Source organism: Asterias rubens, chromosome 12, assembly GCF_902459465.1.
Source record: "Asterias rubens chromosome 12, eAstRub1.3, whole genome shotgun sequence".
Taxonomy (NCBI): Eukaryota; Metazoa; Echinodermata; class Asteroidea; order Forcipulatida; family Asteriidae; genus Asterias; species Asterias rubens.
In genome coordinates this window covers 10,130,864-10,154,498 of record NC_047073.1, presented here as the reverse complement: position 1 = coordinate 10,154,498, position 23,635 = coordinate 10,130,864, and the positions used below count along the sequence as shown (strand labels likewise).

Sequence of the window (23,635 nt, the reverse complement as noted above, 5' to 3'; positions counted from 1 at the left end):
CGCAGAGACACTACACAATGAGGTGATACTGTCATTAGTCAATTGAAAAACATGAGACCACTGAGCTTGTCCGGTCAAGATTTGACTGGCCCAACGCTAAATGTGCCGGTCTTGGGTCCAGTGCTAATTTGCCCTGTGAGCGCTTTGAGACGCCCCTCGGTAGAAGATAAAGCTCTGTTATTATTATCCTTCTTCTCATTTTTCTTCTTCTTAATCCAGAACAGCGTAACTAAAATATCGTTGGACGTTACTGACGGCACAATTGCTTGCCAGTTCACTAGGACAGCAAGCGTCAGCGGGGACCCCACTTTCTTTGACATCGAAAACAACAAATTTTTTATGCTGCTGGCTGTTGGAACTAGAGTTAATGGTGATGGTAAGGGAAATGTTTATCACCGTGGAACATGGCAACAGGTGCACTTGAAAAAAAAAATTTGTCTGATTAAAAGAAAGGCAAAGAGAAAACAGGTAGATTTGACTGTTGCAACCAAATTGATATTGTGTACACTTGCAACATATTTTGAAAATTGAAAACAAGAAAATTACCAAAAACCTAATTCATGGCCCTAGGTCTGGACCCTAGCAGAGTCTTTCTCAGAGTCCATGGAGACCTTGGCCTCTGTTGCCACAGTTGTCCAGTGCACCAAACTCTTCCTAATGTAGGATTAATCTTATGTAAACCTTGAGATTAATCCCAAGTTAAGACGGTTACTGGTTCTAACTCAAGATAGGGATAAATCCTAGCGATTCGTGATAGCGGCTCCTGGTGTTGTCCTTGGTGCCCCTTCAAAAGTTTCCCCATAGACTGAAAGATTTGACAATAGAGATTGCCTTTTGCAAAATGAAAATGTCCTTGCCCCCTCAAAGATGAAACTCCAGGCCTGTATAGTAACACCTGTAATGAGTTTTTATTATGGGTACATGTAAAACCAAAATTAATAATCTTTATCCCCGTTGCAAATTTAAAGGATTTGGGTACTGTCTGTAACACAAAACACAATGTCCACAGATTTTCATAAAACTTGCACTGTTTGAAGATAATGATAGTAGAAAGCGTACCTACAAATATTAGTGCTGCAGTTTTTGAGAGGTGAGTAAAACAATGTCATGAAAATTTTTTTGTCACCTGATCACGGAGACAAATTTGTTTTTTCTTCATGACATTCTTTTACTCATTTCTCAAAAACTACAGCACCTCAGTCTGTAATATTTTCAGGGAAGTTTTCGACTATCATTATCTTCAGACTGTGTAAGTTTAGTGTAAATCTGTGGACAAAAGTACCTAGACCTTTTAACATCTGTTAAATCAATGCAGTACTCGCTCCTTAAAACAATAGATTCAAACTGCCTGGGCAATCTGGGTGGTCTAGTTGGTACATGTAAGACACTGCTCTAGAATTGTAAGGGTCTAGGGTTTGAATCCCACCCGAGTAATATTCCTGTGATTTTTTTTTTTCACAGAACTCTGGAAAGTACTGAGTATACAGTGCTAACACATCGGGGTATATGGGTAAAACCAACATTAAAGCCATTGGACACTTTCGGTACAGAATTTTTTTTTTTAAGTTCACAGATTTACAAATAACTCTTGCAGGGTTTACAGAAGGTAATGGTGAAAGACTTCTCTTGAAATATTATTCCATGAAATGCTTTACTTTTTGAGAAAACATTAAAATAATATCAATTCTCAATAGCGAGAATTACGGTTTATTTGAAACAAGGGTGAAACAAGGGTGGGTTTTCCCGTTATTTTCTCCCGACTCCAGTGACCGATTGAGCCTAAATTTTGACAGGTTTGTTATTTTTATATATAAGTTGTGGTACACAAAGTGTGAACCTTGGACAATACTGTTTACCGAAATTGTCCAATGGCTTTAATATATGTTATGAGTTTGCTGTATTTTTTTTTTTATGCCAATGAACAATATTTTCCCCTTCTTCATGTGTTTGCTTCCCAGGAACAATTGTAGGAAACAAGCATTCCGACAGGTGGGCTTCACCAACCACTTTCCAGCTATCAGACGTCAGCGTCCCTAATGTAAGTATTCCAAAGGCATGGCATACTTTTGGTAACCGTCAAAGACCAGGGCCCAATTTCAAAGAGCTGCTTAAATAAGCACAAAAAGTTGCTAAGCACAGTAACATGGTGCTTATCAGATTAGGATTACTAGTCAAAATACCATGTAACATGTACTATTTTTGATTGGTATTTTGCACATGCTGCAAAGCAGAAAACTTTTAAGCAACATTTTTTGTATGACCAGCTCTATGAAATTCGATTGTCAGTGTGGCCCTTCGGCAGACTACCTCAATTGAAGGTTGTCCTCTTGAGAAAAAGCTACATGTAGTACAGCGATAAGCTGTTTTGCCTCAAAGATGAGACAAATTGTAAAAAGAGGGTGAGATAGGGCATGTTAAAGGAACACGTTGCCTTGGATCGGTCGAGTTGGTCTTTGAAAAGCGTTTGTAACCGTTTGTTATAAAATGCATATGGTTAGATAGATGTTGTAAAAGGAATACAATGATCCACACAAACATGCCTCGAAATTGCACGGTTTTCCTTTTACCTCGTAGACTAACACGGTCGGCCATTTATGGGAGTCACATTTTTGACTGCCATAAATGGCCGACCGTGTTAGTTCGCACAGTAAAAGGAAAACCACGCAATTTCGAGGCAAACTTGTGTGGATCATTGTATTCTACTTTTAAAACATCTTTCTAACCATATGCATTTTATAAAAAAGGGTTACAAACGCTTTTTATAGACCAACTCGTCCGATCCAAGGCAACGTGTTCCTTTAATAATGCCCAGAAATGATCTTAAAGTACATGTTTTTGTATAGAAAACAGACCATCTTGAGTTGGGCTGTTTTGCCATGGAAGGGTCGACTAGCCATTATGTCCTATGTGAGATGTACCTGTTTAATCCAATTTGGTTTCATGTTCCGGTAGTACCACCACTGTTTGATCCAGAATTATATTTAGTCCTTTTTGTTGGGGGTCCAGGCGCCACACCCAGCAGGGGGTCCGTGGCAGACATCCATATCTGAATATGTTAGGTTAAATACACAATATTCCAGTACCTGGAAATTGGTACCTTGTCCGATTGACCACAATGCTCTGGGTGGCTGGTCTAGTATCCCCACTTGGTGTATCCAAACATATACATAGAAAAACAAACCTGAGAAAATGTGGGCTCAATTCGTCATCGAAATTGTATAAGATAATAAAAGAAAAGTAAAAAAACACCTTTGTGGCACAGAATTCTGTGCTTTCAGATTCCCGAGAAAGGCTTCAACTCAGATCTGTTGGTGAAGAATGACCTCTTGCTGTAAAACAATGGGCCTTTCTCAAACTCTAGTTGGGCTCTGTTTCCAGCTTAGGCTCAGCGCACTTTGTTAAACACAGTGGAAACGCAGCGAGTACGAACCCAGCCTTCAGGCCTATACACTTACAGTGTGTATTTTGCACGCAGTGGTGGTTTGAACACCACACGGCGCATGGAGCCCAAGCCGAGGTTTGAGAAATGCCCTAGTATGTTTCTAACCATGTTCTATAAATATCAACAGTTGACCCACTTCTGTCTTGGTCAACAGATTAGACACCCTTGAGCTGGATTGTACCGGTGCAGGAACATCGAGATGTAGTTTTAAAGCGCCTCATTGTGGCATGATTAAAATAACCCAGTCTTGTATGACTTCTTGTCTCTGTGCTACAGATGCATAATATTTTTCTTCTTTTAATTTTTATTAATTATTTTCTTGGATCTATTCGTATTTGTCTTTAATAATTATTGTACTTAATTTGTTTATTATTCTCCTTTTTTTGACCAATATGAAAATAAATGTTGTTGAATTAAAATTTAATTGACAGTTAGATGGCTGTGGCGTTACAAAGGGCTGTTTCAAACGACCCGATTCTTGCACTGGTGATGACTGCACGGCGTTCGTCACTTGGAGATCGATTGCAGGAGGGAAGTTCCGCTTCTCGATGAGGGCATCGGCAGTGACCAATCTTGCCTGGGTGGCGATGGGCTTTGGAGGAACTAGTGGCACGGAAAGAATGGTATGCTGCTTTTTAACCCATATACAGATAGTTTGGTTCAGTGTTTTTTTTTTTTTTTTTTACACTTTATTACAGTTTATACAAAAATAGCTTACATTCAAAAATACTTTACATTCAAAAACTACAGTTATAAGTTTGTTCATGTATAAAAAATATATTGCCATTGTAGGCTGTATTGAACAATACAAAGAGACTTACATGTAAATAAACCACCAGAAAAACACACAAACGAACGTGACTACCTAAGTAAATCAAAAAAATTATTGTTATTATTGTTGTTGTTATTATTACAAAGTAAATGTTATGAAGATCAGTAAATTTATTGTTTAATGCTTTTTACTGAATACATTTTTTATTTTCGATTCTGGAATTTTGTGAAAAATAGTCAATGGCCTGAGGAGAAAGACTCTCAAAGTGTAGACATTTTTATAATTTGAGAGTCTTTCTCGATGGGCTTAAAATAAACAAGGTTTAACATTTTGTTCAAATATTGTGAGAATTATTTATCAAAAAAATGTCATGGTATCAATATTTCTTTGTTGCCACATTAATTGTTTGTTTTCCACAGACTATTACATGTCAGTTTTCTTTTCTTTTCTTTTGATTTTTATGACAGAGCCCAGCGGAAGTGTATGCATGCACCAACAACCAAACGATTAAGCGATCATTTAACGTAGGGTATAACTCTTCACCAAGGGACATCACTGCTGTAAGTATTTGGATTTGTCTTGTTGTAATTAGGCAGTGATCTGCTTAGCATAAACGAGCAGGATACTAGCCACAAAGTGTACATGCAACATTGTATTTTTGCTGGTTACCCTGTTCCGGTAAGCATAATTTTGTTGTGCTTAGCTACTTTCTGCACTGGGACCGATTTCACAAAGAGTTAAGACTGATCTTAAAGGGTCTATGTAACTTTTGTAGAACAAAAAGCACAATGTCCACAGAATACACTAAACTTACACAGTTTGAAGATAATGATAGTAGAAAGCTTCCCTGAAAATATTACATGCTGAGGTGCTGTAGTTTTTGGGAAATTAGTAAAACAATGTCATGAAAATGAGACGAAAATTATTTTAATCATTTACAAATTACATTGTTTTACTCATTTCTCAAAAACTGCAGCACCTCAGTAAGTAATATTTGAAGGGAAGCTTTCCACTATCATTATCTTCAAACCCTGTAAGTTTAATGTAAATCTATGGACATTTTGAAAAAGTACCCAAATCCTTTAACTGCAAATCAATCGTAGTTGCTGAGCAAAGTGTGATGTCACAATACAAATCACTATGGTAATACTGAAAACTTGTCTTAAGATGAATCCTAGTGCTTTGTGAAATCGAGACCAGGGCCCAATTTCATGGCTCTGCTTACCGTAAGCACAGAATCGGCGCTTACGGAAGCATGGAATTCTGTGCTTACGGCAAGCGTGTTTCACGGGTTAGCGGCGAATTTGGGCTTCAGCGCGTGCGTACTTCACGTTACTAGACATTCTACGCTTACAACGCTAGCGCAGAAATTCGGCGCTTGCACGTAAGCAGGGAATCGCGATCGTAAGCGCAGAATTCATATCCATAAAATGACAAATATGTGATCATTTTGGCTCAATTGGTCATCAAAGTTGCAACAACAAAAATAACGAAACAAAGTGACCTCTTCATAGGTCTCTATGTGCATTGGTTTGTACACAGCGCTCTGCGAGCAAAACTTTTTTTTCTTTTTCAAACTGACCTGTCTGTTATGGAATTATTCAAATATTTTTAAGAATGAAAATACACAGGATAAAGTAGTCAGCTTTATTTTTGTCTTTTAATAAAGAAATAAAATATTAGTAGTCAGAATGAAAAAATTCCTCTCTCTGTTTGTTTTGTTTCAGGGAACGGTGGACGAGGAATCGGTTGTCTTTGCTGATAATGTGATTTCATGTCAGTTTACAAGGAGTGAAAGCACCGCCGGTGACAGCGAGTTCTATGACATTAGCGGAGATAATCAATATTACATCCTGCTAGCTGTGGGGGATCAAATCAACATGGACGGTAAAGACTTTAAAGGCAGTGGACACTATTAGTAATTGGCAAAGACTAGCCTTCACAGTTGGTGTGTCTCAACATATGAATAAACTAACAAACCTGTGAAAATTTGAGCTCAATCGGTCATCGAACTTGCGAGATAATAATGAAAGAAAAAACACCCTTGTCACACGAAATTCTGTGCGTTTAGATGGATGATTTCGAGAGCTCCAAGTTCTAAATCTGAGGTCTCAAAATCAAATTCATGGAAAATTACTTCTTTCTCAAAAACTATGGCATTTCAGAGGGAGCCGTTTCTCACCATGTTTTATACTACCAACCTCTCCCCATTACTCGTTACCAAGTAACGTTTTATGCTAATAAATATTTTGAGTAATTACCAATAGTGTCCACTGCCTTTAAAGGAACACTTTGCTTTTGATCTGTCGAGTTGGTCTTTTAAAAAGCGGTTGTAACCGTTTGTTATAAAATACATATGGGTAGAAAGACGTTGTAAAAGAAGAATACAATTATCCACACAAACATGCCTCAAAATTGCTCGGTTTTCCTTTTACCTAGACGACTAACACGGTCAGCCGTGTCAAGCATCTGAAAGCACACAACTTTGTGTGACAAGGGTGTTTTTTCTTTCATTATTATCTCGCAACTTTGACGACCGATTGAGCTAAAATTTTCACAGGTTTAATATTTTATGCATATGTTGAGATACACCAACTGTGAAGGCTAGTCTTTGACAATTACCAATAGTGTCCAGTGTCTTTAAAGAAAAGAGATCACACCTGGGGCCAACCTACAATCTCGATCCACTAAACTTGACAGAGATAATGGAACTCTTTGCCTTTTTTTTCTTCCCAGGAACCATACAAAACAAGAAGCATAAAGAAAGATGGCACACAAGCAGCCCTTTGAAGCTTTCAGATCTAACCCCATCTGCATCGACTGCCAAGCCTCCTGTAACCACACCCCCTGTAACCACACCCGGCGAGGTAAGAATAAAATCTGAGTATTTTTGTGCTTTTTATCTAGAACTGTAGCCAATGTAAAATAAAATAAAAGCAGTCAGATATAACCGCTAAGCAATCTAATGACTTAGAACAGATTTTAAAAAAAAGGTTTCGTAGAAGGATTTTGGGCCGGCAGTATACCTCCTTTAATGATGCTCTTATTACTTGCGGACTTTACTCCCAAGATGGGAGGAGGAGAAATCGTCGTGAACATTTTGCAATCAGTCTTATTGATAACTCTGGTTTAAAATCTCTCCTCCCCCCCCCCCCCACCTCCCGACCAGAGAGAGTGTTCATGGTAGGAATACTCGCAATCATAATAATATATTCAACTCTTCCTATGAGAACATCCCGTTTTAAAAACAGTCCGGTCCCTCAATTTATTAACATTTTAAATAAATAATGTTTTGTTGTCTTAGTTGTTGTTTTGATAATTTTGTCTAAAATGTTATATTTATCTGTACAGTCACATAAAATTTGGCCCTAGGGCCACGATTTGTGGTTTTATAAAAATAAAAAAAAAAAAAATAATAATAATATAATGTGACCTGTCACCAAAAACTTTAAGATGCTGTTAAAGCCACTGGGCTCGATTTCTCAAAGCGTTAAGATTCAGCGTTACATGAGTTGTCAGTAGTGCCAGAGTGATTCCTATTGTGACATCACACTCAACTAAACAACTACGATTGATTTGCATTTGTTAAGATCAGTAGCTCTTTGTGAAATCAGCCCCTGCACACATTTGGTAACTACTTCATCAGGTCTGGAGCCTTACTCAGGTACACAAATTTGTGCAACAAGGCTGTTTTTCTTTCACTATTTTCTTGCAACTTCAATAACCAATTGAGCCAAAATGTTCACAGATTTGTTATTTTACGCATATGTTGGGATACACCAAGTGAGAATACTGGTCTTTGACAGTGCCTTTAAGTGAAGGAATATAATCTTTTGGATGTTGTCAAATTTTCACTTGCGAATTTTGGAGATGAATCCCAACTAGGACAGCAAGCTCCACCTATTAGTGCATTGACCAATCAGAACTGCGTGAGCTTTGAGATGAAGTGTTAAAGGCAGTGTACACTATTGGAAATTGTCAAAGACTAGCCTTCACAGTTGGTGTATCTCAACATATGCATAAAATAACAAACCTGTGAAAATTTGAGCTCAATCGGTCATCGAACTTGCGAGATAATAATGAAAGAATGAACACCTTTGTCACATGAAGTTGTGTGCGTTTAGATGATTGATTTTAAGACCTCAAGTTCTAAACTTGAGGTCTCGAAATCAAATTCATGGAAAATTACTTTATTCTTGAAAACTATGGCACTTCAGAGGGAGCCGTTTCTCACAATGTTTTATACCATCAACCTCTCCCCATTACTCGTCGCCAAGAAAGGTTTTATGCTAATAATTATTTTTTATTAATTACCAATAGTGTCCACTGCCTTTAACAAGATGCTGTAATTTGATTAGCTGCACTGTGCATTTTTGATAGACAGTTGCTATGGTGGGCGGGGCTTAATGGAAGGAGTGTATAGATGGATTGCACATGATTTCATTGACCACCATCTTTGATGTTAAACAATGGAAAAGTGCATGTGTGTATGCACTGCACACAACTATCAGCCAATGAAAGCCTTTTATGCGTGCATGTTTCATTGAAGATGGCAGCCAGGGCAAGGGTCCATACGTAGCTGTATGGGTTTGTTGGGGTGTTTGTTTGTTTTATTTTTTAAATGCAAACACCAAACGTACGTTTTTGCTTTCAAATACAGTTGGCTTTGAACTAATTATTTGTCATATTTTGTTCGTCCACTGCAGTTAACAGGTTGTGGAACAACAAAGGGGTGTTTCCTTCAGCCAGCTGAATGCACTGGCAGCGATTGCACGGCGTACGTGACGTGGCAAACGCTGCAGAGCGGTGACTATCAGTTTACCCTCATGGGCAAGGCCAACGGGTATGTGGCTTTCGGCCTCCGACCCGGCTCTACTCCTGATGGGTCCAGTGGGATGGTAAATGGCATTCATTTTTAAACTTGTTTTGTTGTGTGTTTTTTTCATTAATTCTCTGTTCTGTTTTTATATCAGGAATTTCTCACTTGTTTGCGTGAATTTATTGACCTTCCTCTATTTAACAACTGTAAAAACCAACAAAGGAAGACATGTCTGTTGATTTTTTTTTCCCACAGAACTCGGGGGAAAGTACTGAGTATACTGCTGTCGATTTCACCAAACTCTTCCTATTTAGGATTAATCTTAGGACTTGGGACGAGTTGAGTCGCGCATCCAAATACGTAGGAAGCATTGAACCCCTCCTAAGTTAGGACGGGTTACTCGTCCTAACTCGAGTTAGGATTAATCCTAGAGTTTCGTGAAATTGGCTGCAGTGCTTATAGGATTTGATATCTTTTGTAGATTAAGATTTTGCCAATGGCATGACTCCATACTCACTGTGAATGAGGATGTTTGTTATATAGTTTACCTGTAGAAGTTTCAGCTTCATTAGTCGTCAGGTTTTTTGAGAAGCACAGAGCAATGTTTTCAAGAGGGTTGCGTAAATCTGTACATTAGCTGTGCTTTTGTCTTCCCCTTTCCCCCCTTTATCTTTTGGTGATCAGATGATTAGTTGTGTCTCAGATCAATGCACGGTTGACAATATTTTCTGTGCTGGGCGGCTAGTTGTATTTTGCTCAGGGTGCTGGGCAAAAACTGTGAATCCTGAACAGGCCCGCCCAGCACTGCCCACCGTGGCTACAAAAAGGAGACAGGTTCTTGATGTTTCTGTATGTGTTTTAGTGGGTAGTTTTGGTTCATTGCCATACCGTATACATGTACATGTAGTACAAGTATTTGCCATATGTTGGCTCCATGGTGTATTGAAGCATTTTTACAAAAGTTCTGTCAAGCGCAAAAGATATCCTGCCGTCAATTTCACAAAACTCTTCCTAACTTAGGATTAATTTTATGACTTAGGACGCGTCCCAACCCTGCACTGTAGCATGCAGACCTTAAGGTTAATCCTAAGTTAGGATAGACGATTCCTAACTCTTTGTGAAATCGACTGCTGGTAGTGAAAAAAAAAACGATATTCGGTGGGCCTGGAATTCTATCCATTTCCACATGTCTTATTGTTTGGTCCTCATAGAGATTCATTGTTTGCATTTTGTAGTTCTTTCTGGTTTTTTTTTTTGTGTTCAACAGTTCTGTTTTGTTTTACTCTTGACTTTCCAAAAGCGCTTTGAGACTTCATTGTAATTTTGCGCTATATAAACAATGTTCCTTATTGTTATTATTGTTCCTGCTCTAATTTAATAGGTTCCAGCTGATGTTTATGCGTGTACCACAAACAATGAGTTAAAACGTTCTGAAAATGAGAATAATGCAGGGCTAAATTCAAACCCCAGAAATATTCCAGCCGTAAGTATTTATCACTTTTTATTTTATTTTTGGTTTCTACAAAATCCTTGCGTTTTTCTCTCGTGTTGTATCCAGGTTTATTTAAAGGCAGTGGATACTATTGGTTAATACTCAAATATTTATTATCACAAAACCTTACTTGGTAACGAGTAATGGGGAGAGGTTGATAGTATAAAACATTGTGAGAAATGGCTCCCTCTGAAGTAAAGTAGTTTTCGAGAAAGAAGTAATTTTCCCTGAATTTGATTTTGAGACCACAGATTTAGAATTTGAGGTCTCGAAATCAAGCATCTGAAAGCACACAATTTCGTGTGACAAGGGTGTTTTTTTCTTTCATTATTATCTCGCAACTTCGACGACCAATTGAGCTCAAATTTTCACAGGGTTGTTATTTTATGCATATGTTGAGATACACCAAGTGAGACAATATCCAATAGTGTCCAGTGTCTTTAAACGTTGCCGCCATTCAGAATAGTAAAAACATGTTCTCTTTGCAATTATGGGTGGGTGGGTCAAAAGAAATAACAAAGTTAAAATTCAGTTTTTATTTGAAAAAAAGAAGAAGAAGAAGAAGAAGTCAACATATCCAGCTGGCCATGATCGTTTGTTTCATTCCTTAATAAACTACAAAGTGGAAGTTTGTTTAGGCCAGGTAAAGCCATTGAAATCTACTGATGTTGGAGACCTTGATCTAAGGTATATCTGGTTCATTTGAGACATTACTTTTAGTTTAAAGGGAATATACACCTTTGGTAATTACTCAATATTAACTTGAAAACTGACTTGGTAACGAGCATTGGAGAGCTGTTGATAGTATAAAACATTGTGAGAAACGGCTCCCTCTGAAGTAGCATAGAATTTGAGAAAGAGGTATTTTCTCACTAAAATAATTGAAGACTTCTAGCCAGAAGTCTTTTGTTCCTATCTGAAAGCATACAAATTTGTCCAACAAGGGTGTTTTTTCTCTCATCATTTTCTCGCAACTTCGATGACCGATTTAGCTCAAATTTTAACAGGCTTGTTATTTTATGCTTATTTTGGGATACACCAAGTGAGAAGACTGGTCTTTGACAATTACCAAGCGTGTACCTTCCCTTTAAAGACATTCAATATCTAAACATTTTATTTTATTTTATGAAATTAGTATTATTTTGTTAGTAATCTTCAGGCCATTAACTATTTTGTGCAAATATTAACAGTCTGAATAAAACTTATTGAAGTGAATCTTCTGTTTCCCATAAAGGACTCGATAACCATCCAGTCAGCGACCTCAACAAACGGCGTGATCATGTGTCAGTTTGACAGGAAACCATTTCTGGATGGAAACAGCAAGTTTTTCAACATCAGCCAAGGAAATGATTACTTCATACTACTGGCTATAGGAGCGAGTGTGCAACCTGATGGTATGTTTTTTCAGAAAATGTGTTTGTTTGTTCAAAGGCACTGAGGGTCGATATATTCACAAAGAACTTAGGACTAGTCGTAACATTTAGGATGAGTAACTCGTCCCAACTCAAGAAAAGACTAGTCTTAACTCTTTGTGAAATCCACCGCTGGACACCTTTGGTAACTGTCAAAGACCAGTATTCTCACTTGGTGTATCCCAGCGTATGCATAAAACACAAAGTCTGTGAGAATTTTGACTCAATTGGTCATCGAAGTTGCAAGAGAACAAAAATTAGAAAAAACAGCCTTGTTGCACAAATTTGTGTGCTTTTAGATCTTCAGGCCTGAAGTCTTTTAGTACTTGAGTGAGAAATTACCTCTTTTACTTCAGAGGGAGCCGTATCTCATAATGTTTTATACTATCAACGGCTCTCCATTGTTTGTTACCAAGTAAGTTTAAAACTTATTTGTAGGTAAGAAGCACTGCAGTTGTTGATAATGTAAAACATTTTTAGGAACGGCTCCCTTTTTAGGGATATAATTTAATAGTAAGGAATTAAAGAACTTTCTGTTTAACAGAATTGTTGTTATATTGTGTATTCAAATTGCTAATTTTTCTTCCTGTGTGGACACAGCTGCACCAGACTATGCGGTATCTCAAAAAAGATATATGTATACTTTCTGAGTTTTTGTTCCCCATTTAGGAAATTCTTTAATGGAGTTTTTCTAATAATAATAATAATAAGACTTGTAATGCGCACATATCCACCCTGCTGGGTGTTCAAGGCGCAGTAAAACCAAAAAAAAAAAAAAAAAACACAACACAAAGAAAAACAGACACAACAAAATTAGTCATTGAAAACCTGTGACATAAGATAAGTTTTGAGAAGAGACTTGAATTTTGCGGTACAAAGACAAGATCGAAGATTAAGTGGTAGAGAGTTCCAGATGCGTGGCACGGCTGAAAAAAAAAACCTGTCACCCCATGAGTGTCGAGACTTTGGGTTCAATGAGGAGAAGCATGGAACTTGATCGAAGATTCCTTGATGGAGTGTAAACTTGAAGCAGTTCAGAAATATAGTGGGGAGCCTTGCAATTTAGAGCTTTGTGGACAATGCGCATCAGCTTGAAGATGATTCGTTGAGAGATAGGGAGCCAGTGTAGTTGTTTCAGAAGGGGGGTGATAGAACAGGATTTTCTAGACAGTGTCACAATGCGGGCAGCAGTTTTTCTGTACAAGAAACAGGTAGAATATCAAAAAGATCGATGGATAACATACACAAATTTCTTTACAGGCACGATACAATCAAACCGGCATACAAACCGTTGGACGACAAGCAAAGCTATGTCGTTAACTACAGAAGTACCACAGGCAGACAACAGTGGAATCAGACTCCGAAAGGCCCATGGTAAGGAAACAACGGTTGAGTGTGATTTATAAATTGTGTCTGCTACAATGCACATACATGTACATGTACATGTAGACCGTATCACAAATACTCGGTGCGCGCACAATAGACGTGGAATGAGGTGCATGCTGGTTTAGCTACCTATCAAATTTGGACACTAGCTAGACCAGCATGCACCTCATTCAACAGTTAGCGCTTGCGTAATGGGTATTTGCGAAAAGGTCTAAGTTACCACTAGCGGCTAGAAAAGATTTACAAATTGTTGGTTCTCACTTATCAGTGTACAACATGGCATTGCCCTTGTTTATCTTCACATAAATCCATCCTTGACTCCCCCAAGTTATTGTAACCAAGTTGTATGGTTCCCGCTCTTTCCAATATGCAGCAGTTCAGTTATGGAACTGTTCTCCAGAGGCTGTTATTACAGGCTGAAACATCAGAGCGAATCGAAGCCCGGATGAACTTGCATTTTGTGCTCAGGCTTTAGTGCGTTTTTATGTGTGATCTTCTGCGGGTTGCCGTTTATGGTTTAAAATAAAAGTATGAGATGTTGCAGCACATCACAAGGCTGGACGGCCACTTAAAGTTGAGGGCTACATGTACACTTAACTGATTTGCGCTGTCGACCCAAATCAACTGTCACCAGGGGTCTGTTGCCACCTACTCCTGGGGCTAAATAGGGTTACCCCCTTCACAATCTGTAAGTATGTAGGCATGGGTATCATCCACTAGGAGCCTGTCTTACCAGCTCAAGAAAAGCGTTTTAAAAGTGTGTATTTTTTTTTCTAATTTGTGTACAGCTTCCCTCATGGTAATTGGTTGGATCGGATTTGCAAGTATTGGAATTATTCTTGCTCGCTTCTTCAAGCCAATGTGGCCCGACTCCAAACTCTTCGGAACAAAAATCTGGTTCACGGTAAGGATTGTTGTCTGAGGTTGTTTGTGCCAGTAACCTGTCGCCTCACATTATTCATCTCTTTTAAAGGAACATTACAGAATTGTTTTTTTTTTGCTGGCAGTGTAGGCACTTTATGTAATCCACCATAAACATAAACTGACAAGCCTTTAGAAGTTTAAGATCGACCGGCCATCTGGGCCACGAGAAAATAGTGAAAACCAAATTACACATTTTGCATCACATCGACTTAACAAAACAAAAATGAATAAAACGCTCTCTGAGCGATAAACTCCAAATCGTTTAAATTATTCCTCATCAAGAATGACATTTTAGCTAATACTACATGTATCATTATCATTAGACCATGTAAGTTTTATGTAAATCTGTGATCCAGGCGGATTTTTTTTTCTTACCAAATTTGTAATGTTCCTTTAACTAATGTATTTTGTAGCTAGTTGTCTCTTGGCTGGGGTTGTATTGTACGTTTCTTTTACTTGTTATTTATAGCCATAGAGTTTTTTTATTGTAGTTTTTAGTAAAAGGTGACTTTTAACTTGTATGTTTGGCCTACCTTTAATTTGTTGGCTTTTTATTTTTATCTGCAATGCACCTTGAGGCCCTCTCAAAAAGTGCTCTATAATTTTTTTGCTGTTGATATTTTTATTTTTAGTTTAGATCACTAGCGATCTCATTGAAGAGCTTATTGCATCTTTTGTAGATACTTTATACACATGGTATCATAACTCACGCTGGTATAGTTTGGTATTCAAAACCACACTGGATGATGTTAAATGGTCAAACAGTAGGAGGGTTACTTTTTTAGTAGGATTATTGCATATTGGGAAACAATCTAGAGTCTTTTGTACAAATCTCGCTCTGTTAATTTTTTCTTGATAAAACCCCAAATTGAGAGTAAAAAGAAATCAGAAAAGACTGTTGATAGTTCTTGGGTAATGCTTGTTTTTCTCTTGTGTTTGACAGTTCCATAGGATGTGCATGATCAGCTGCGTATTGTGCTTCTGTACAGCTTTCGTTCTGATCTTTGTTGCAGTCGGTGGTTTCGTTCAAACGGTCGTAAGTAAAATTAAAATATTTCACATCGTACTGTTAATCTTTGTCATTATTGATCTTTTTATTCAAATTTCCTAATTAACACATCAAATATTGTGTTGATTTGGTTGGAAACAAAGCAACAAATCATGGTATGTATTTTTTTATGTAATTGAATGTTTGCAGAAATGTTGGATTTAGTCACAACATTTGTTGCATGATTGAATGTTTTGCTAACAATCGGCCGTCCATGCCAACAATAGAAAGGTCTATTGTGTTTATTTTGCTCTTTTACACATATACTCATACAAAATGTTTTGCCTGAATTGCTTGAGTTTTTGAGAAATATGTAAAACAATTTGTTATGATATTGCAAGAGCAAAACCCAATGTTTGGAAATGGTGAAAACATATAATTTTGGTATCAATACAATCTTGTGACTCCCATATGATTGATTGAACTTGATCTTTCACAGATTTGGTGCATTCATGAACATTGAGGCACATAACAAAAATGTTGATACTGGTCTTCAGTCTTCGACAATTATACAAATTTTCACAGGTTTGAACCAGTAGATTCCAGATTCCAAGAGTTGTGTTCTTCAAATGTTCCTTATTCTTTCAAATAATCAACAAAACAATTAATTTGATGTTTCCCTTTTTTTTTTTTTTTCCCCCTCTGACAGAATACAACAGTAGTTGTCCATGCCATCCTAGGAATAGTAGTCACACTACTTGGCATTACTAATCCTATCATGGCTATCTTCAGACCGCACCCGGGAACCCCAAAGTAAGATCTTAATTGCTTTTAATATTACCAATATCTTCAAAATATCGGTTCAAACTGCAGTGTGTCGTGGCTGAGTGGTTTCATAGACACTGGACACTATTGGTAATTACTCAAAATAATTGTTAGCATAAAAATTTACTTTGTAGCTAGCAATGGGGAGCTGTTGATGGTATCAAACATTGTGAGAAACGGCTCCCTGTGAAGTAACGTAGTTTTTGCGAAAGAAGTAAATTTTCACTAAAATATTTGAACTGAATTTGAGACCCTGAGGTCTCATATTCACGGCATCTGAAAGCACTCAACTTGTGCTACAAGGGTGTTTTTTCACAGGTTTGTTATTTTATGCTTAGGTTGAGATACATGTACATGTACACCAAGTGAGAATACTGGTCTTTGACAATTACTAATAGTGTCCAGTGGCTTTAAAGCACATAATGGCTAAACACATTACTGTTTTGCTTACAAATATTAGATTTACCAGCAAGAATACCATTCCATTTGTATCTATCATTTGTGACTGGAATTTTTTACTCAGAAGAAAATTATTGAACACTGTTTAAAGGCAGTGGACACCATTGGTAATTACTCAAAATACTTATTAGCATAAAACCTTTCATGGTAACGAGTAATGGGGAGCTGTTGATAGTATAAAATACTTTGAGAAACGGCTCCCTCTGAAGTAATATAGTTTTTGAGAAAGAAGTTATTTTCCACGAATTTGATTTCGAGACCTCAGATCTGAAAGCACACAACTTAGTGTGACAGGGGTGTTTTTTCTTTCATTATTATCTCGCAAGTTCGATGACCGATTGAGCTCAAATTTTCACAGGTTTGTTATTTAATACATATGTTGAGATACACCAAGTGAGAGGACTGGTCTTTGACAATTACCAATAGTGTCCACTGTCTTTAAGCAGCTCTATGAAAATAGGCCCTATTCTTGGCCATGGTGCCCCTTCAAATGTTTCCCATAAGACACTTTTTATTTTGGGGAAAAATGGAAACGGCCGATCACTCTCACAGATGACATTCCAGACCTGTAACTCGTCGGCCTCGTCGTCCTATATGAGTCTTGACTGACCCTTTGTGACCCTGATTATGATGGGCCTGCATGTATAACTATCTATATAGGATTTGAGGCATAGCATGGTGAGGTATCAATTTATATTTGGTTTGCGGTAACACCATGTGTGTATCTACTTGCCAGGTATATAGAGTTGTTCTTAGGGAACTGTCTTGCTTTATTCTACTGCCGTGGAGTAGATAATCGGAGGTTCGGGAGACTTCTCAGTTCTGAAAAGAACTGTCCTGCTTTTTAACTATTACCAGGGCGGATGGTATAGAATTAGACTGGACTACTACTTTAGCTTATAGGGTCGTAATTAACTGTACTGCCGCGGAGTCAGTTCTGAAATTGGTCTCAACGTTTGGACTAGCTTGCTCTAACTATCTAATTGTTTTTTTGTCTATTTCAGCCGCCCAATTTTCAACAGGGCCCATTGGGCCGTTGGTACATCAGCTCATTCCATTGCAAGTGAGTATTCACTGATGTAGAAAACAATCTTAATTGATTTATTTCTTTCTCTAAAACTGAATGTGTTTTTATCCCCTCATTTTTTTTTCAAACCATCTTTTAAGGTTAAACTTAAATAAGGAGTGTAGTAATCGGTCAGTTTTAGTGGTGTACATTTTACTCTGACATTAGCATTAGACTGTTGCAGTCCTCGAGTACTCAAGCAGGATTGAAGGGTGAAATTTTATGTAAATAACTGCTAAACTTTGTTCTACAAAACCAGTCTCACCCAACATGCTGTAGGGTACTGGAAAAGTGTAACCTTAATTTGAGGCAAAATGTAACATTTTGAACTGTAACATTTTGAAATGTTAACTTGATGGTTCCCTTTAGATGTTTAATGTTTTTTTCTCTTTTTTTTTCATCCTTTTTGTATATAATATTGTATTTGTCTGTGAAATCTCCATATAAAGAATAACAATAATAATAGTTATGTTAATATTTGACTTGGATTGTCCTATTACAGTTGTGACAATCTTCTTGGGAATTGGATACCAGTCATCCCTCCTCTCCGGTTTAAATCAGTACGTCTTTTGGGTGATGGTTGTTTTTCTTGGCTTCCACGTCCTCGTCTTTATCCTGTTTGAGGTACAACGATGCATGACGGAGAGTCAAGGTACTAGTTTTTGTGAGTAGCGTTTAGAAAGTCTTGATCATCGCTGGAGAAAGTCTCATCCATCACTGGAGAAGGTCTCATTCATCGCTGGAGAAGGTGTCATTCATACATAGCTTGAGAAAATCTCAATCATACATGTCATAGCACAAAAGAAATTCTCATCTCTAGCTTGAGAAAAGCTCATTCATAGCTGAAGAAAGTCTCATTCACATCTGTAGCTTTAGAGAGTCTCAATCATATTTTGAGAGAGTCTCAATCATAGCTGGAGAAAGTCTCAAACATAGTTGGAGAAGCTCTCAAATATACATATCATAGCATGAACAATTCTCATCCGGAGCTTGAGTAAGTCTCAGTCATAGTTCGAGAAAGTCTCAATCATAGTTTGAGAGAGTTGGAATTAAAGTTTAAGAAAATCTCAATAGACCTTTCTTTTGTTGATAAACAAACCAAACATTGTTACCAAAAATAGCGATGTATTCTTGATTTGCACTTAAGGCTTTCTATAGTTTTCCAATCTGGGTTGGCAAAAACTCGGGCTGTGACGTTGCAAAAGAAAGGTCTATCATACATAGCTGAATGGGTCTCAATTATAGTTTGAGAGAGTCTCAATTGTAGTTTGAGAAAGTCTCAATTATAGTTTGAGAAAGTCTCAGTCATAGTTGGAGAAAGTCTCAATCATAGTTCGAGAGAGTTTAAATTAAAGTTTAAGAAAATCTCAATCATAGCTGAAGAGAGCCTCATTTATAGTTTGAGAGAGTCTCAATTGTAGTTTGAGAAAGTCTCAATTATAGTTTGAGAAAGTCTCAGTCATAGTTGGAGAAAGTCTCAATCATAGTTCGAGAGAGTTTAAATTAAAGTTTAAGAAAATCTCAATCATAGCTGAAGAGAGCCTCATTTATAGTTTGAGAGAGTCTCAATTGTAGTTTGAGAAAGTCTCAATTATAGTTTGAGAAAGTCTCAGTCATAGTTGGAGAAAGTCTCAATCATAGTTCGAGAGAGTTTAAATTAAAGTTTAAGAAAATCTCAATCATAGCTGAAGAGAGCCTCATTTATAGTTTGAGAGAGTCTCAATTGTAGTTTGAGAAAGTCTCAATTATAGTTTGAGAAAGTCTCAGTCATAGTTGGAGAAAGTCTCAATCATAGTTCGAGAGAGTTTAAATTAAAGTTTAAGAAAATCTCAATCATAGCTGAAGGGGGTCTCAATTATAGTTTGAGAGAGTCTCAATTGTAGTTTGAGAAAGTCTCAATTATAGTTTGAGAAAGTCACAATCATATTTTGAGATAATCTTGCATGAAAGAGTTTCAACTGTACTAGCTTGAAAAATCACAATAATAGCTTGAGAAAGTCTCATTTCAATTTATTTCATTACATTTTATTTGCATTCAATTTTGTGGCCCACAAGCCAAATTGACTGTGAAAAATCACAATAATAGCTTGAGAAAGTCTCATTTCATTTGTATTTCATTACATTTTATTTACATTCAATTTTGTGGCCCACAAGCCAAGTTGACTGTGAAAAATCACAATAGTAGCTTGAGAAAGTCTCATTCCAATTTATTTCATTACATTTTATTTGCATTCAATTTTGTGGCCCACAAGCCAAGTTGACTGTGAAAAACCACAATAATAGCTTGAGAAAGTCTCATTTCATTTTATTTCATTACATTTTATTTACATTCAATTTTGCGGCCCACAAGCCAAATTGGCTGTGATTTACAAACAGTATTGACATACATGAAACATAAAAAACATAGAAAATTAATGAACTATCTGGAAAAAAGTCTCAGCCACAACTTGATAACATTTTGATCAAAGCTTGAGAGAATCTCCATTGTAGCTTGAGACACTCTCAACCATAGCTTGAGAGAGAGTCTCGATCATAGCTTGAGAAAAATAACAATCACAACATGAAAAAGTCACACTAAAAGTTTGAGAAAATCTAAATTCAAGTTGAACAAATTTTCAATCAACATTCCAATAACTGATCGTCTTTTTCGTTCAACCCCCTGTTTATTTCAGGTCGACAAAACGACATTCCATTGCAGGGGACCGGTGCAAACTCAACCGATCACCTAGCAGACCCAGATGGTCCTCCTGCTGTAAGTATTGACAATAATAACAATAATATTTAATAATTAACGCAGAGCCTTAAAGCGCTTTACACAAAATATTGAAGCAAAGTAGCCAAAGAGCGGTTTATCCCCTCTTTATCCCTTCAATGAATACGTTGTACATGAGTATGCATTTACATTATCAAAGAGAGCCTGTTACATGCAAGTCAGTTAGGCAATCAATATTAAAAGGGCATGTTCCGCCCTGACCTAGCTTTCTTTGCCTTGGTGCCCCTTGTTTGATGTTTGACGGAAACCCTTAACCCGTCCCAAATAAAGTTGGAGTGATGAAAATCAGTTCAAGGGTTACGTACATGTAATTGTGTTTTATGTTGTTAATGCTGGTTTTGGTACACCACAAGTTTTAAAGACCCTGGACACTATTGGTAACTGTCAAAGTCTAGCCTTCACAGTTGGTGTATCTCAACATATGCATAAAATAACAAACCTGTGAAAATTTGAGCTCATTCGGTCGTAGAAGTTGCGAGATAATAATGAAAGAAAAATACACCCTTGTCACACAAAGTTGTGTGCTTTCAGATGCTTGATTTCGAGACCTCAAATTCTAAATCTGAGGTCTCAAAATTGAATTCATGGAAAATTACTACTTTCTCGAAAACTTTGTCACTTCAGAGGGAGCCGTTTCTCACAATGTTTTATACCATCAACCTCTCCCCATTACTCGTTACCAAGTAAGGTTTTATGCGAATAATTATTTTGAGTAATTACCAATAGTGTCCACTGCCTTTAAGGGAGGAGTGCAAGTAAGTAAGCAATAACTCGGGGGGGTCAATTGTCGAGGAACTCCAGGGTTTATCCAAGATGTGAAGAGGTTAACTTGGCTTCAACTACTTGTTTAAATTTTGCATTCCTTCCTCAGCAGGTTAGCTTTCATGCTGAAGTATAAATTATGCTTTATGCTTTGCTTTATAGCATCACGTACTCCACATTTTACATAATTTTTCGTTCTTGATAAAAGCACAACTTTTATGGCAAATTACATATAATAATAATCAAAGTCTTATATAGCGCCGGTATCCGCCAATGCAGCTGAGCTCCAAGTGCACTGCTCGTGATATCTAATAAAAATGTGTTTATAGATTGATTGTTTTCCAAATTTGAAATACATGTATCTTGAATTGTTTTGTATTTTGCATGATATATTTGTTGGGTATTTCTTGGCAACTTGAAGTGATGTGATCAGATTATGGTCGAGTTCAAAATGTTTTGTTCAACTTTTCTGCATTAACCCTCCTAATTTTGGTACGACTTTTCACAGCAAGTTGGCTAACCCTACGAAAACCTTCAACTGTAAGGGTTTTGTATGGGTTTTGTATGGTGGCACTACTGTGCACAGAACTAAACTGTTCATGTGGGTTCTATGTACATGATGTACATGCATTCACCATTCACCATATATACATGTAAGGTGCTAAATAATTGGGTCTCAGAATCCATCACTGCAATAACCTATCTTTCTTAAAGTTTGTACATACTCAGCGCCTTGAGTACCTTGTTTGGTAGATATGTGCGCTATGTATAAGACTTTGATATTATTATTATTATTATGGCTCAGGACTGTGTTAAAACAACATAATGGATGATATTTATTGTTCAGCCAGTAGGAGGGTTGACTGTGAAGATGCATTCACCAGTCACCTCTTAATGTCATACTGCAGGACTGTGTTGACTATTACAATGGATAGTATTAAATGGTCAGCCAGTAGGAGGGTTGACTGTGAAGATGCATTCACCAGTCACCTCATCATGTCATACTGCAGGACTGTGTTGACTATTACAGTGGATGATATTAAATGGTCATACAGTAGGAGGGTTGACTGTGAAGATGCATTCACCAGTCACCTCATCATGTCATACTGCAGGACTGTGTTGACAACTAAAGTGGATGATCTTGATTGGTCAGCCAGTAGGAGGGTTGACTGTCAAGATGCATTCACCAGTCACCTCATCATGTCATACTGCAGGACTGTGTTGACTATTACAAGGGATGATATTAAACGGTCATCCAGTAGGAGGGTTGACTGTGAAGATGCATTCACCAGTCACCTCATCATGTCATACTGCAGGACTGTGTTGACTATTACAATGGATGATATTAAATGGTCAGCCAGTAGGAGGGTTGACTGTGAAGATGCATTCACCAGTTACCTCATCATGTCATACTGCAGGACTGTGTTGACAACTAAAGTGGATGATATTGATTGGTCAGCCAGTAGGAGGGTTAATCATGTAACTACTTTTAGAGGGGACTTTGGGTGCTACACATGGTGGAAGTAGAAATTAGACAGGCTTGCTATGATACCATTGGGAAACAAAGTTTCATCTCAGAAGAACCCTGCAGTGTTTTCTGTAGGTTGATTACGCCGCAATGTCTTTACTAGTTGCCCATGGTCGGCCACTTTTGGGGGTGATATTGTGTTTAGATTTTGGCCCAATTTCATGGCTCTGCTTACCACGGAATTCTACACTTACAGCCATTGGAAATAACATGTGCTTTACAGGTACTGTAAGCAAAGAATTCTGTAGTAAAGGCAGTGGACACTATTGGTAATTACTCAAAATAGTTATTAGCATAAAACCTTACTTGGTAACAAGTAATGGGGAGAGGTTGATAGTATAGTACACTGTGAGAAACTCCCTCTGAAGTAAAGTAGTTTTCGAGAAAGAAGTAATTTTACACAAATTTAATTTCATCAAGCATCTAAAAGCACACAACTTCATGTCACTAAGTCTTTTTTTCTTTCTTTATATCTCGCAACTTCGACAACCAATTGAGCTCAATTGTTCACGGGTTTGTTATTTTATGCATATGTTGAGATACACCAAGTGAGAAGACTGGTCTTTGACAATTACCGATAGTGTCCAGTGTCTTTAAGCAGGGCTCGCAAAATTGGGCCCTGGTGCGTGTCAAACCACGCATGTTTTACAAACTCTGTATCCGATTCCCAAAATGGTGCCACAAAGATTTGTCATAGGTGATGACGTGGAACGAATCAGGTCAACATCGGAACTGTTTTTATTCCACTATTGGCTGTGCAACCTTTCACTATCTGAATATTATCTGTTTTTTTGCTTAGTGCTGAATATTTTCTTGCTTATTTCACGCAATTTTATTTTGATAACTCTTATCTTGGTTTTTTCTTTTTTTTTTCTTTTTTTTTTTTTTGGGGGGGGGGGGGGGGGTATTTACCAGTAGTACCAGCCTCAGCTTTCATCTCTGTGGCCCCTGGGTTTGAATCTCGCCTGAATCCCGTTCATGAATTCT

The 23,635-nt window shown here is 37.4% G+C and overlaps 1 protein-coding gene across 5 annotated transcripts in view; it reads left to right on the top strand.

Moving 5' to 3' along the window:
• Positions 1-23,635, top strand: part of LOC117297604 (putative ferric-chelate reductase 1) — a 46,949-nt gene that overhangs the window by 17,991 nt on the left and 5,323 nt on the right. For all 5 annotated transcript variants that reach the window (XM_033780724.1, XM_033780722.1, XM_033780723.1 and 2 more), the window contains exons 5-20: positions 220-376; positions 1,959-2,038; positions 3,874-4,065; positions 4,682-4,774; positions 5,942-6,101; positions 6,951-7,081; positions 8,921-9,112; positions 10,415-10,516; positions 11,760-11,919; positions 13,198-13,311; positions 14,112-14,227; positions 15,191-15,283; positions 15,945-16,048; positions 17,524-17,582; positions 18,088-18,237; positions 20,258-20,337. In XM_033780724.1, the coding sequence (XP_033636615.1) occupies positions 220-376; positions 1,959-2,038; positions 3,874-4,065; positions 4,682-4,774; positions 5,942-6,101; positions 6,951-7,081; positions 8,921-9,112; positions 10,415-10,516; positions 11,760-11,919; positions 13,198-13,311; positions 14,112-14,227; positions 15,191-15,283; positions 15,945-16,048; positions 17,524-17,582; positions 18,088-18,237; positions 20,258-20,337 (1,983 nt within the window). The remainder of the gene's footprint in view (positions 1-219; positions 377-1,958; positions 2,039-3,873; positions 4,066-4,681; positions 4,775-5,941; positions 6,102-6,950; positions 7,082-8,920; positions 9,113-10,414; positions 10,517-11,759; positions 11,920-13,197; positions 13,312-14,111; positions 14,228-15,190; positions 15,284-15,944; positions 16,049-17,523; positions 17,583-18,087; positions 18,238-20,257; positions 20,338-23,635) is intronic.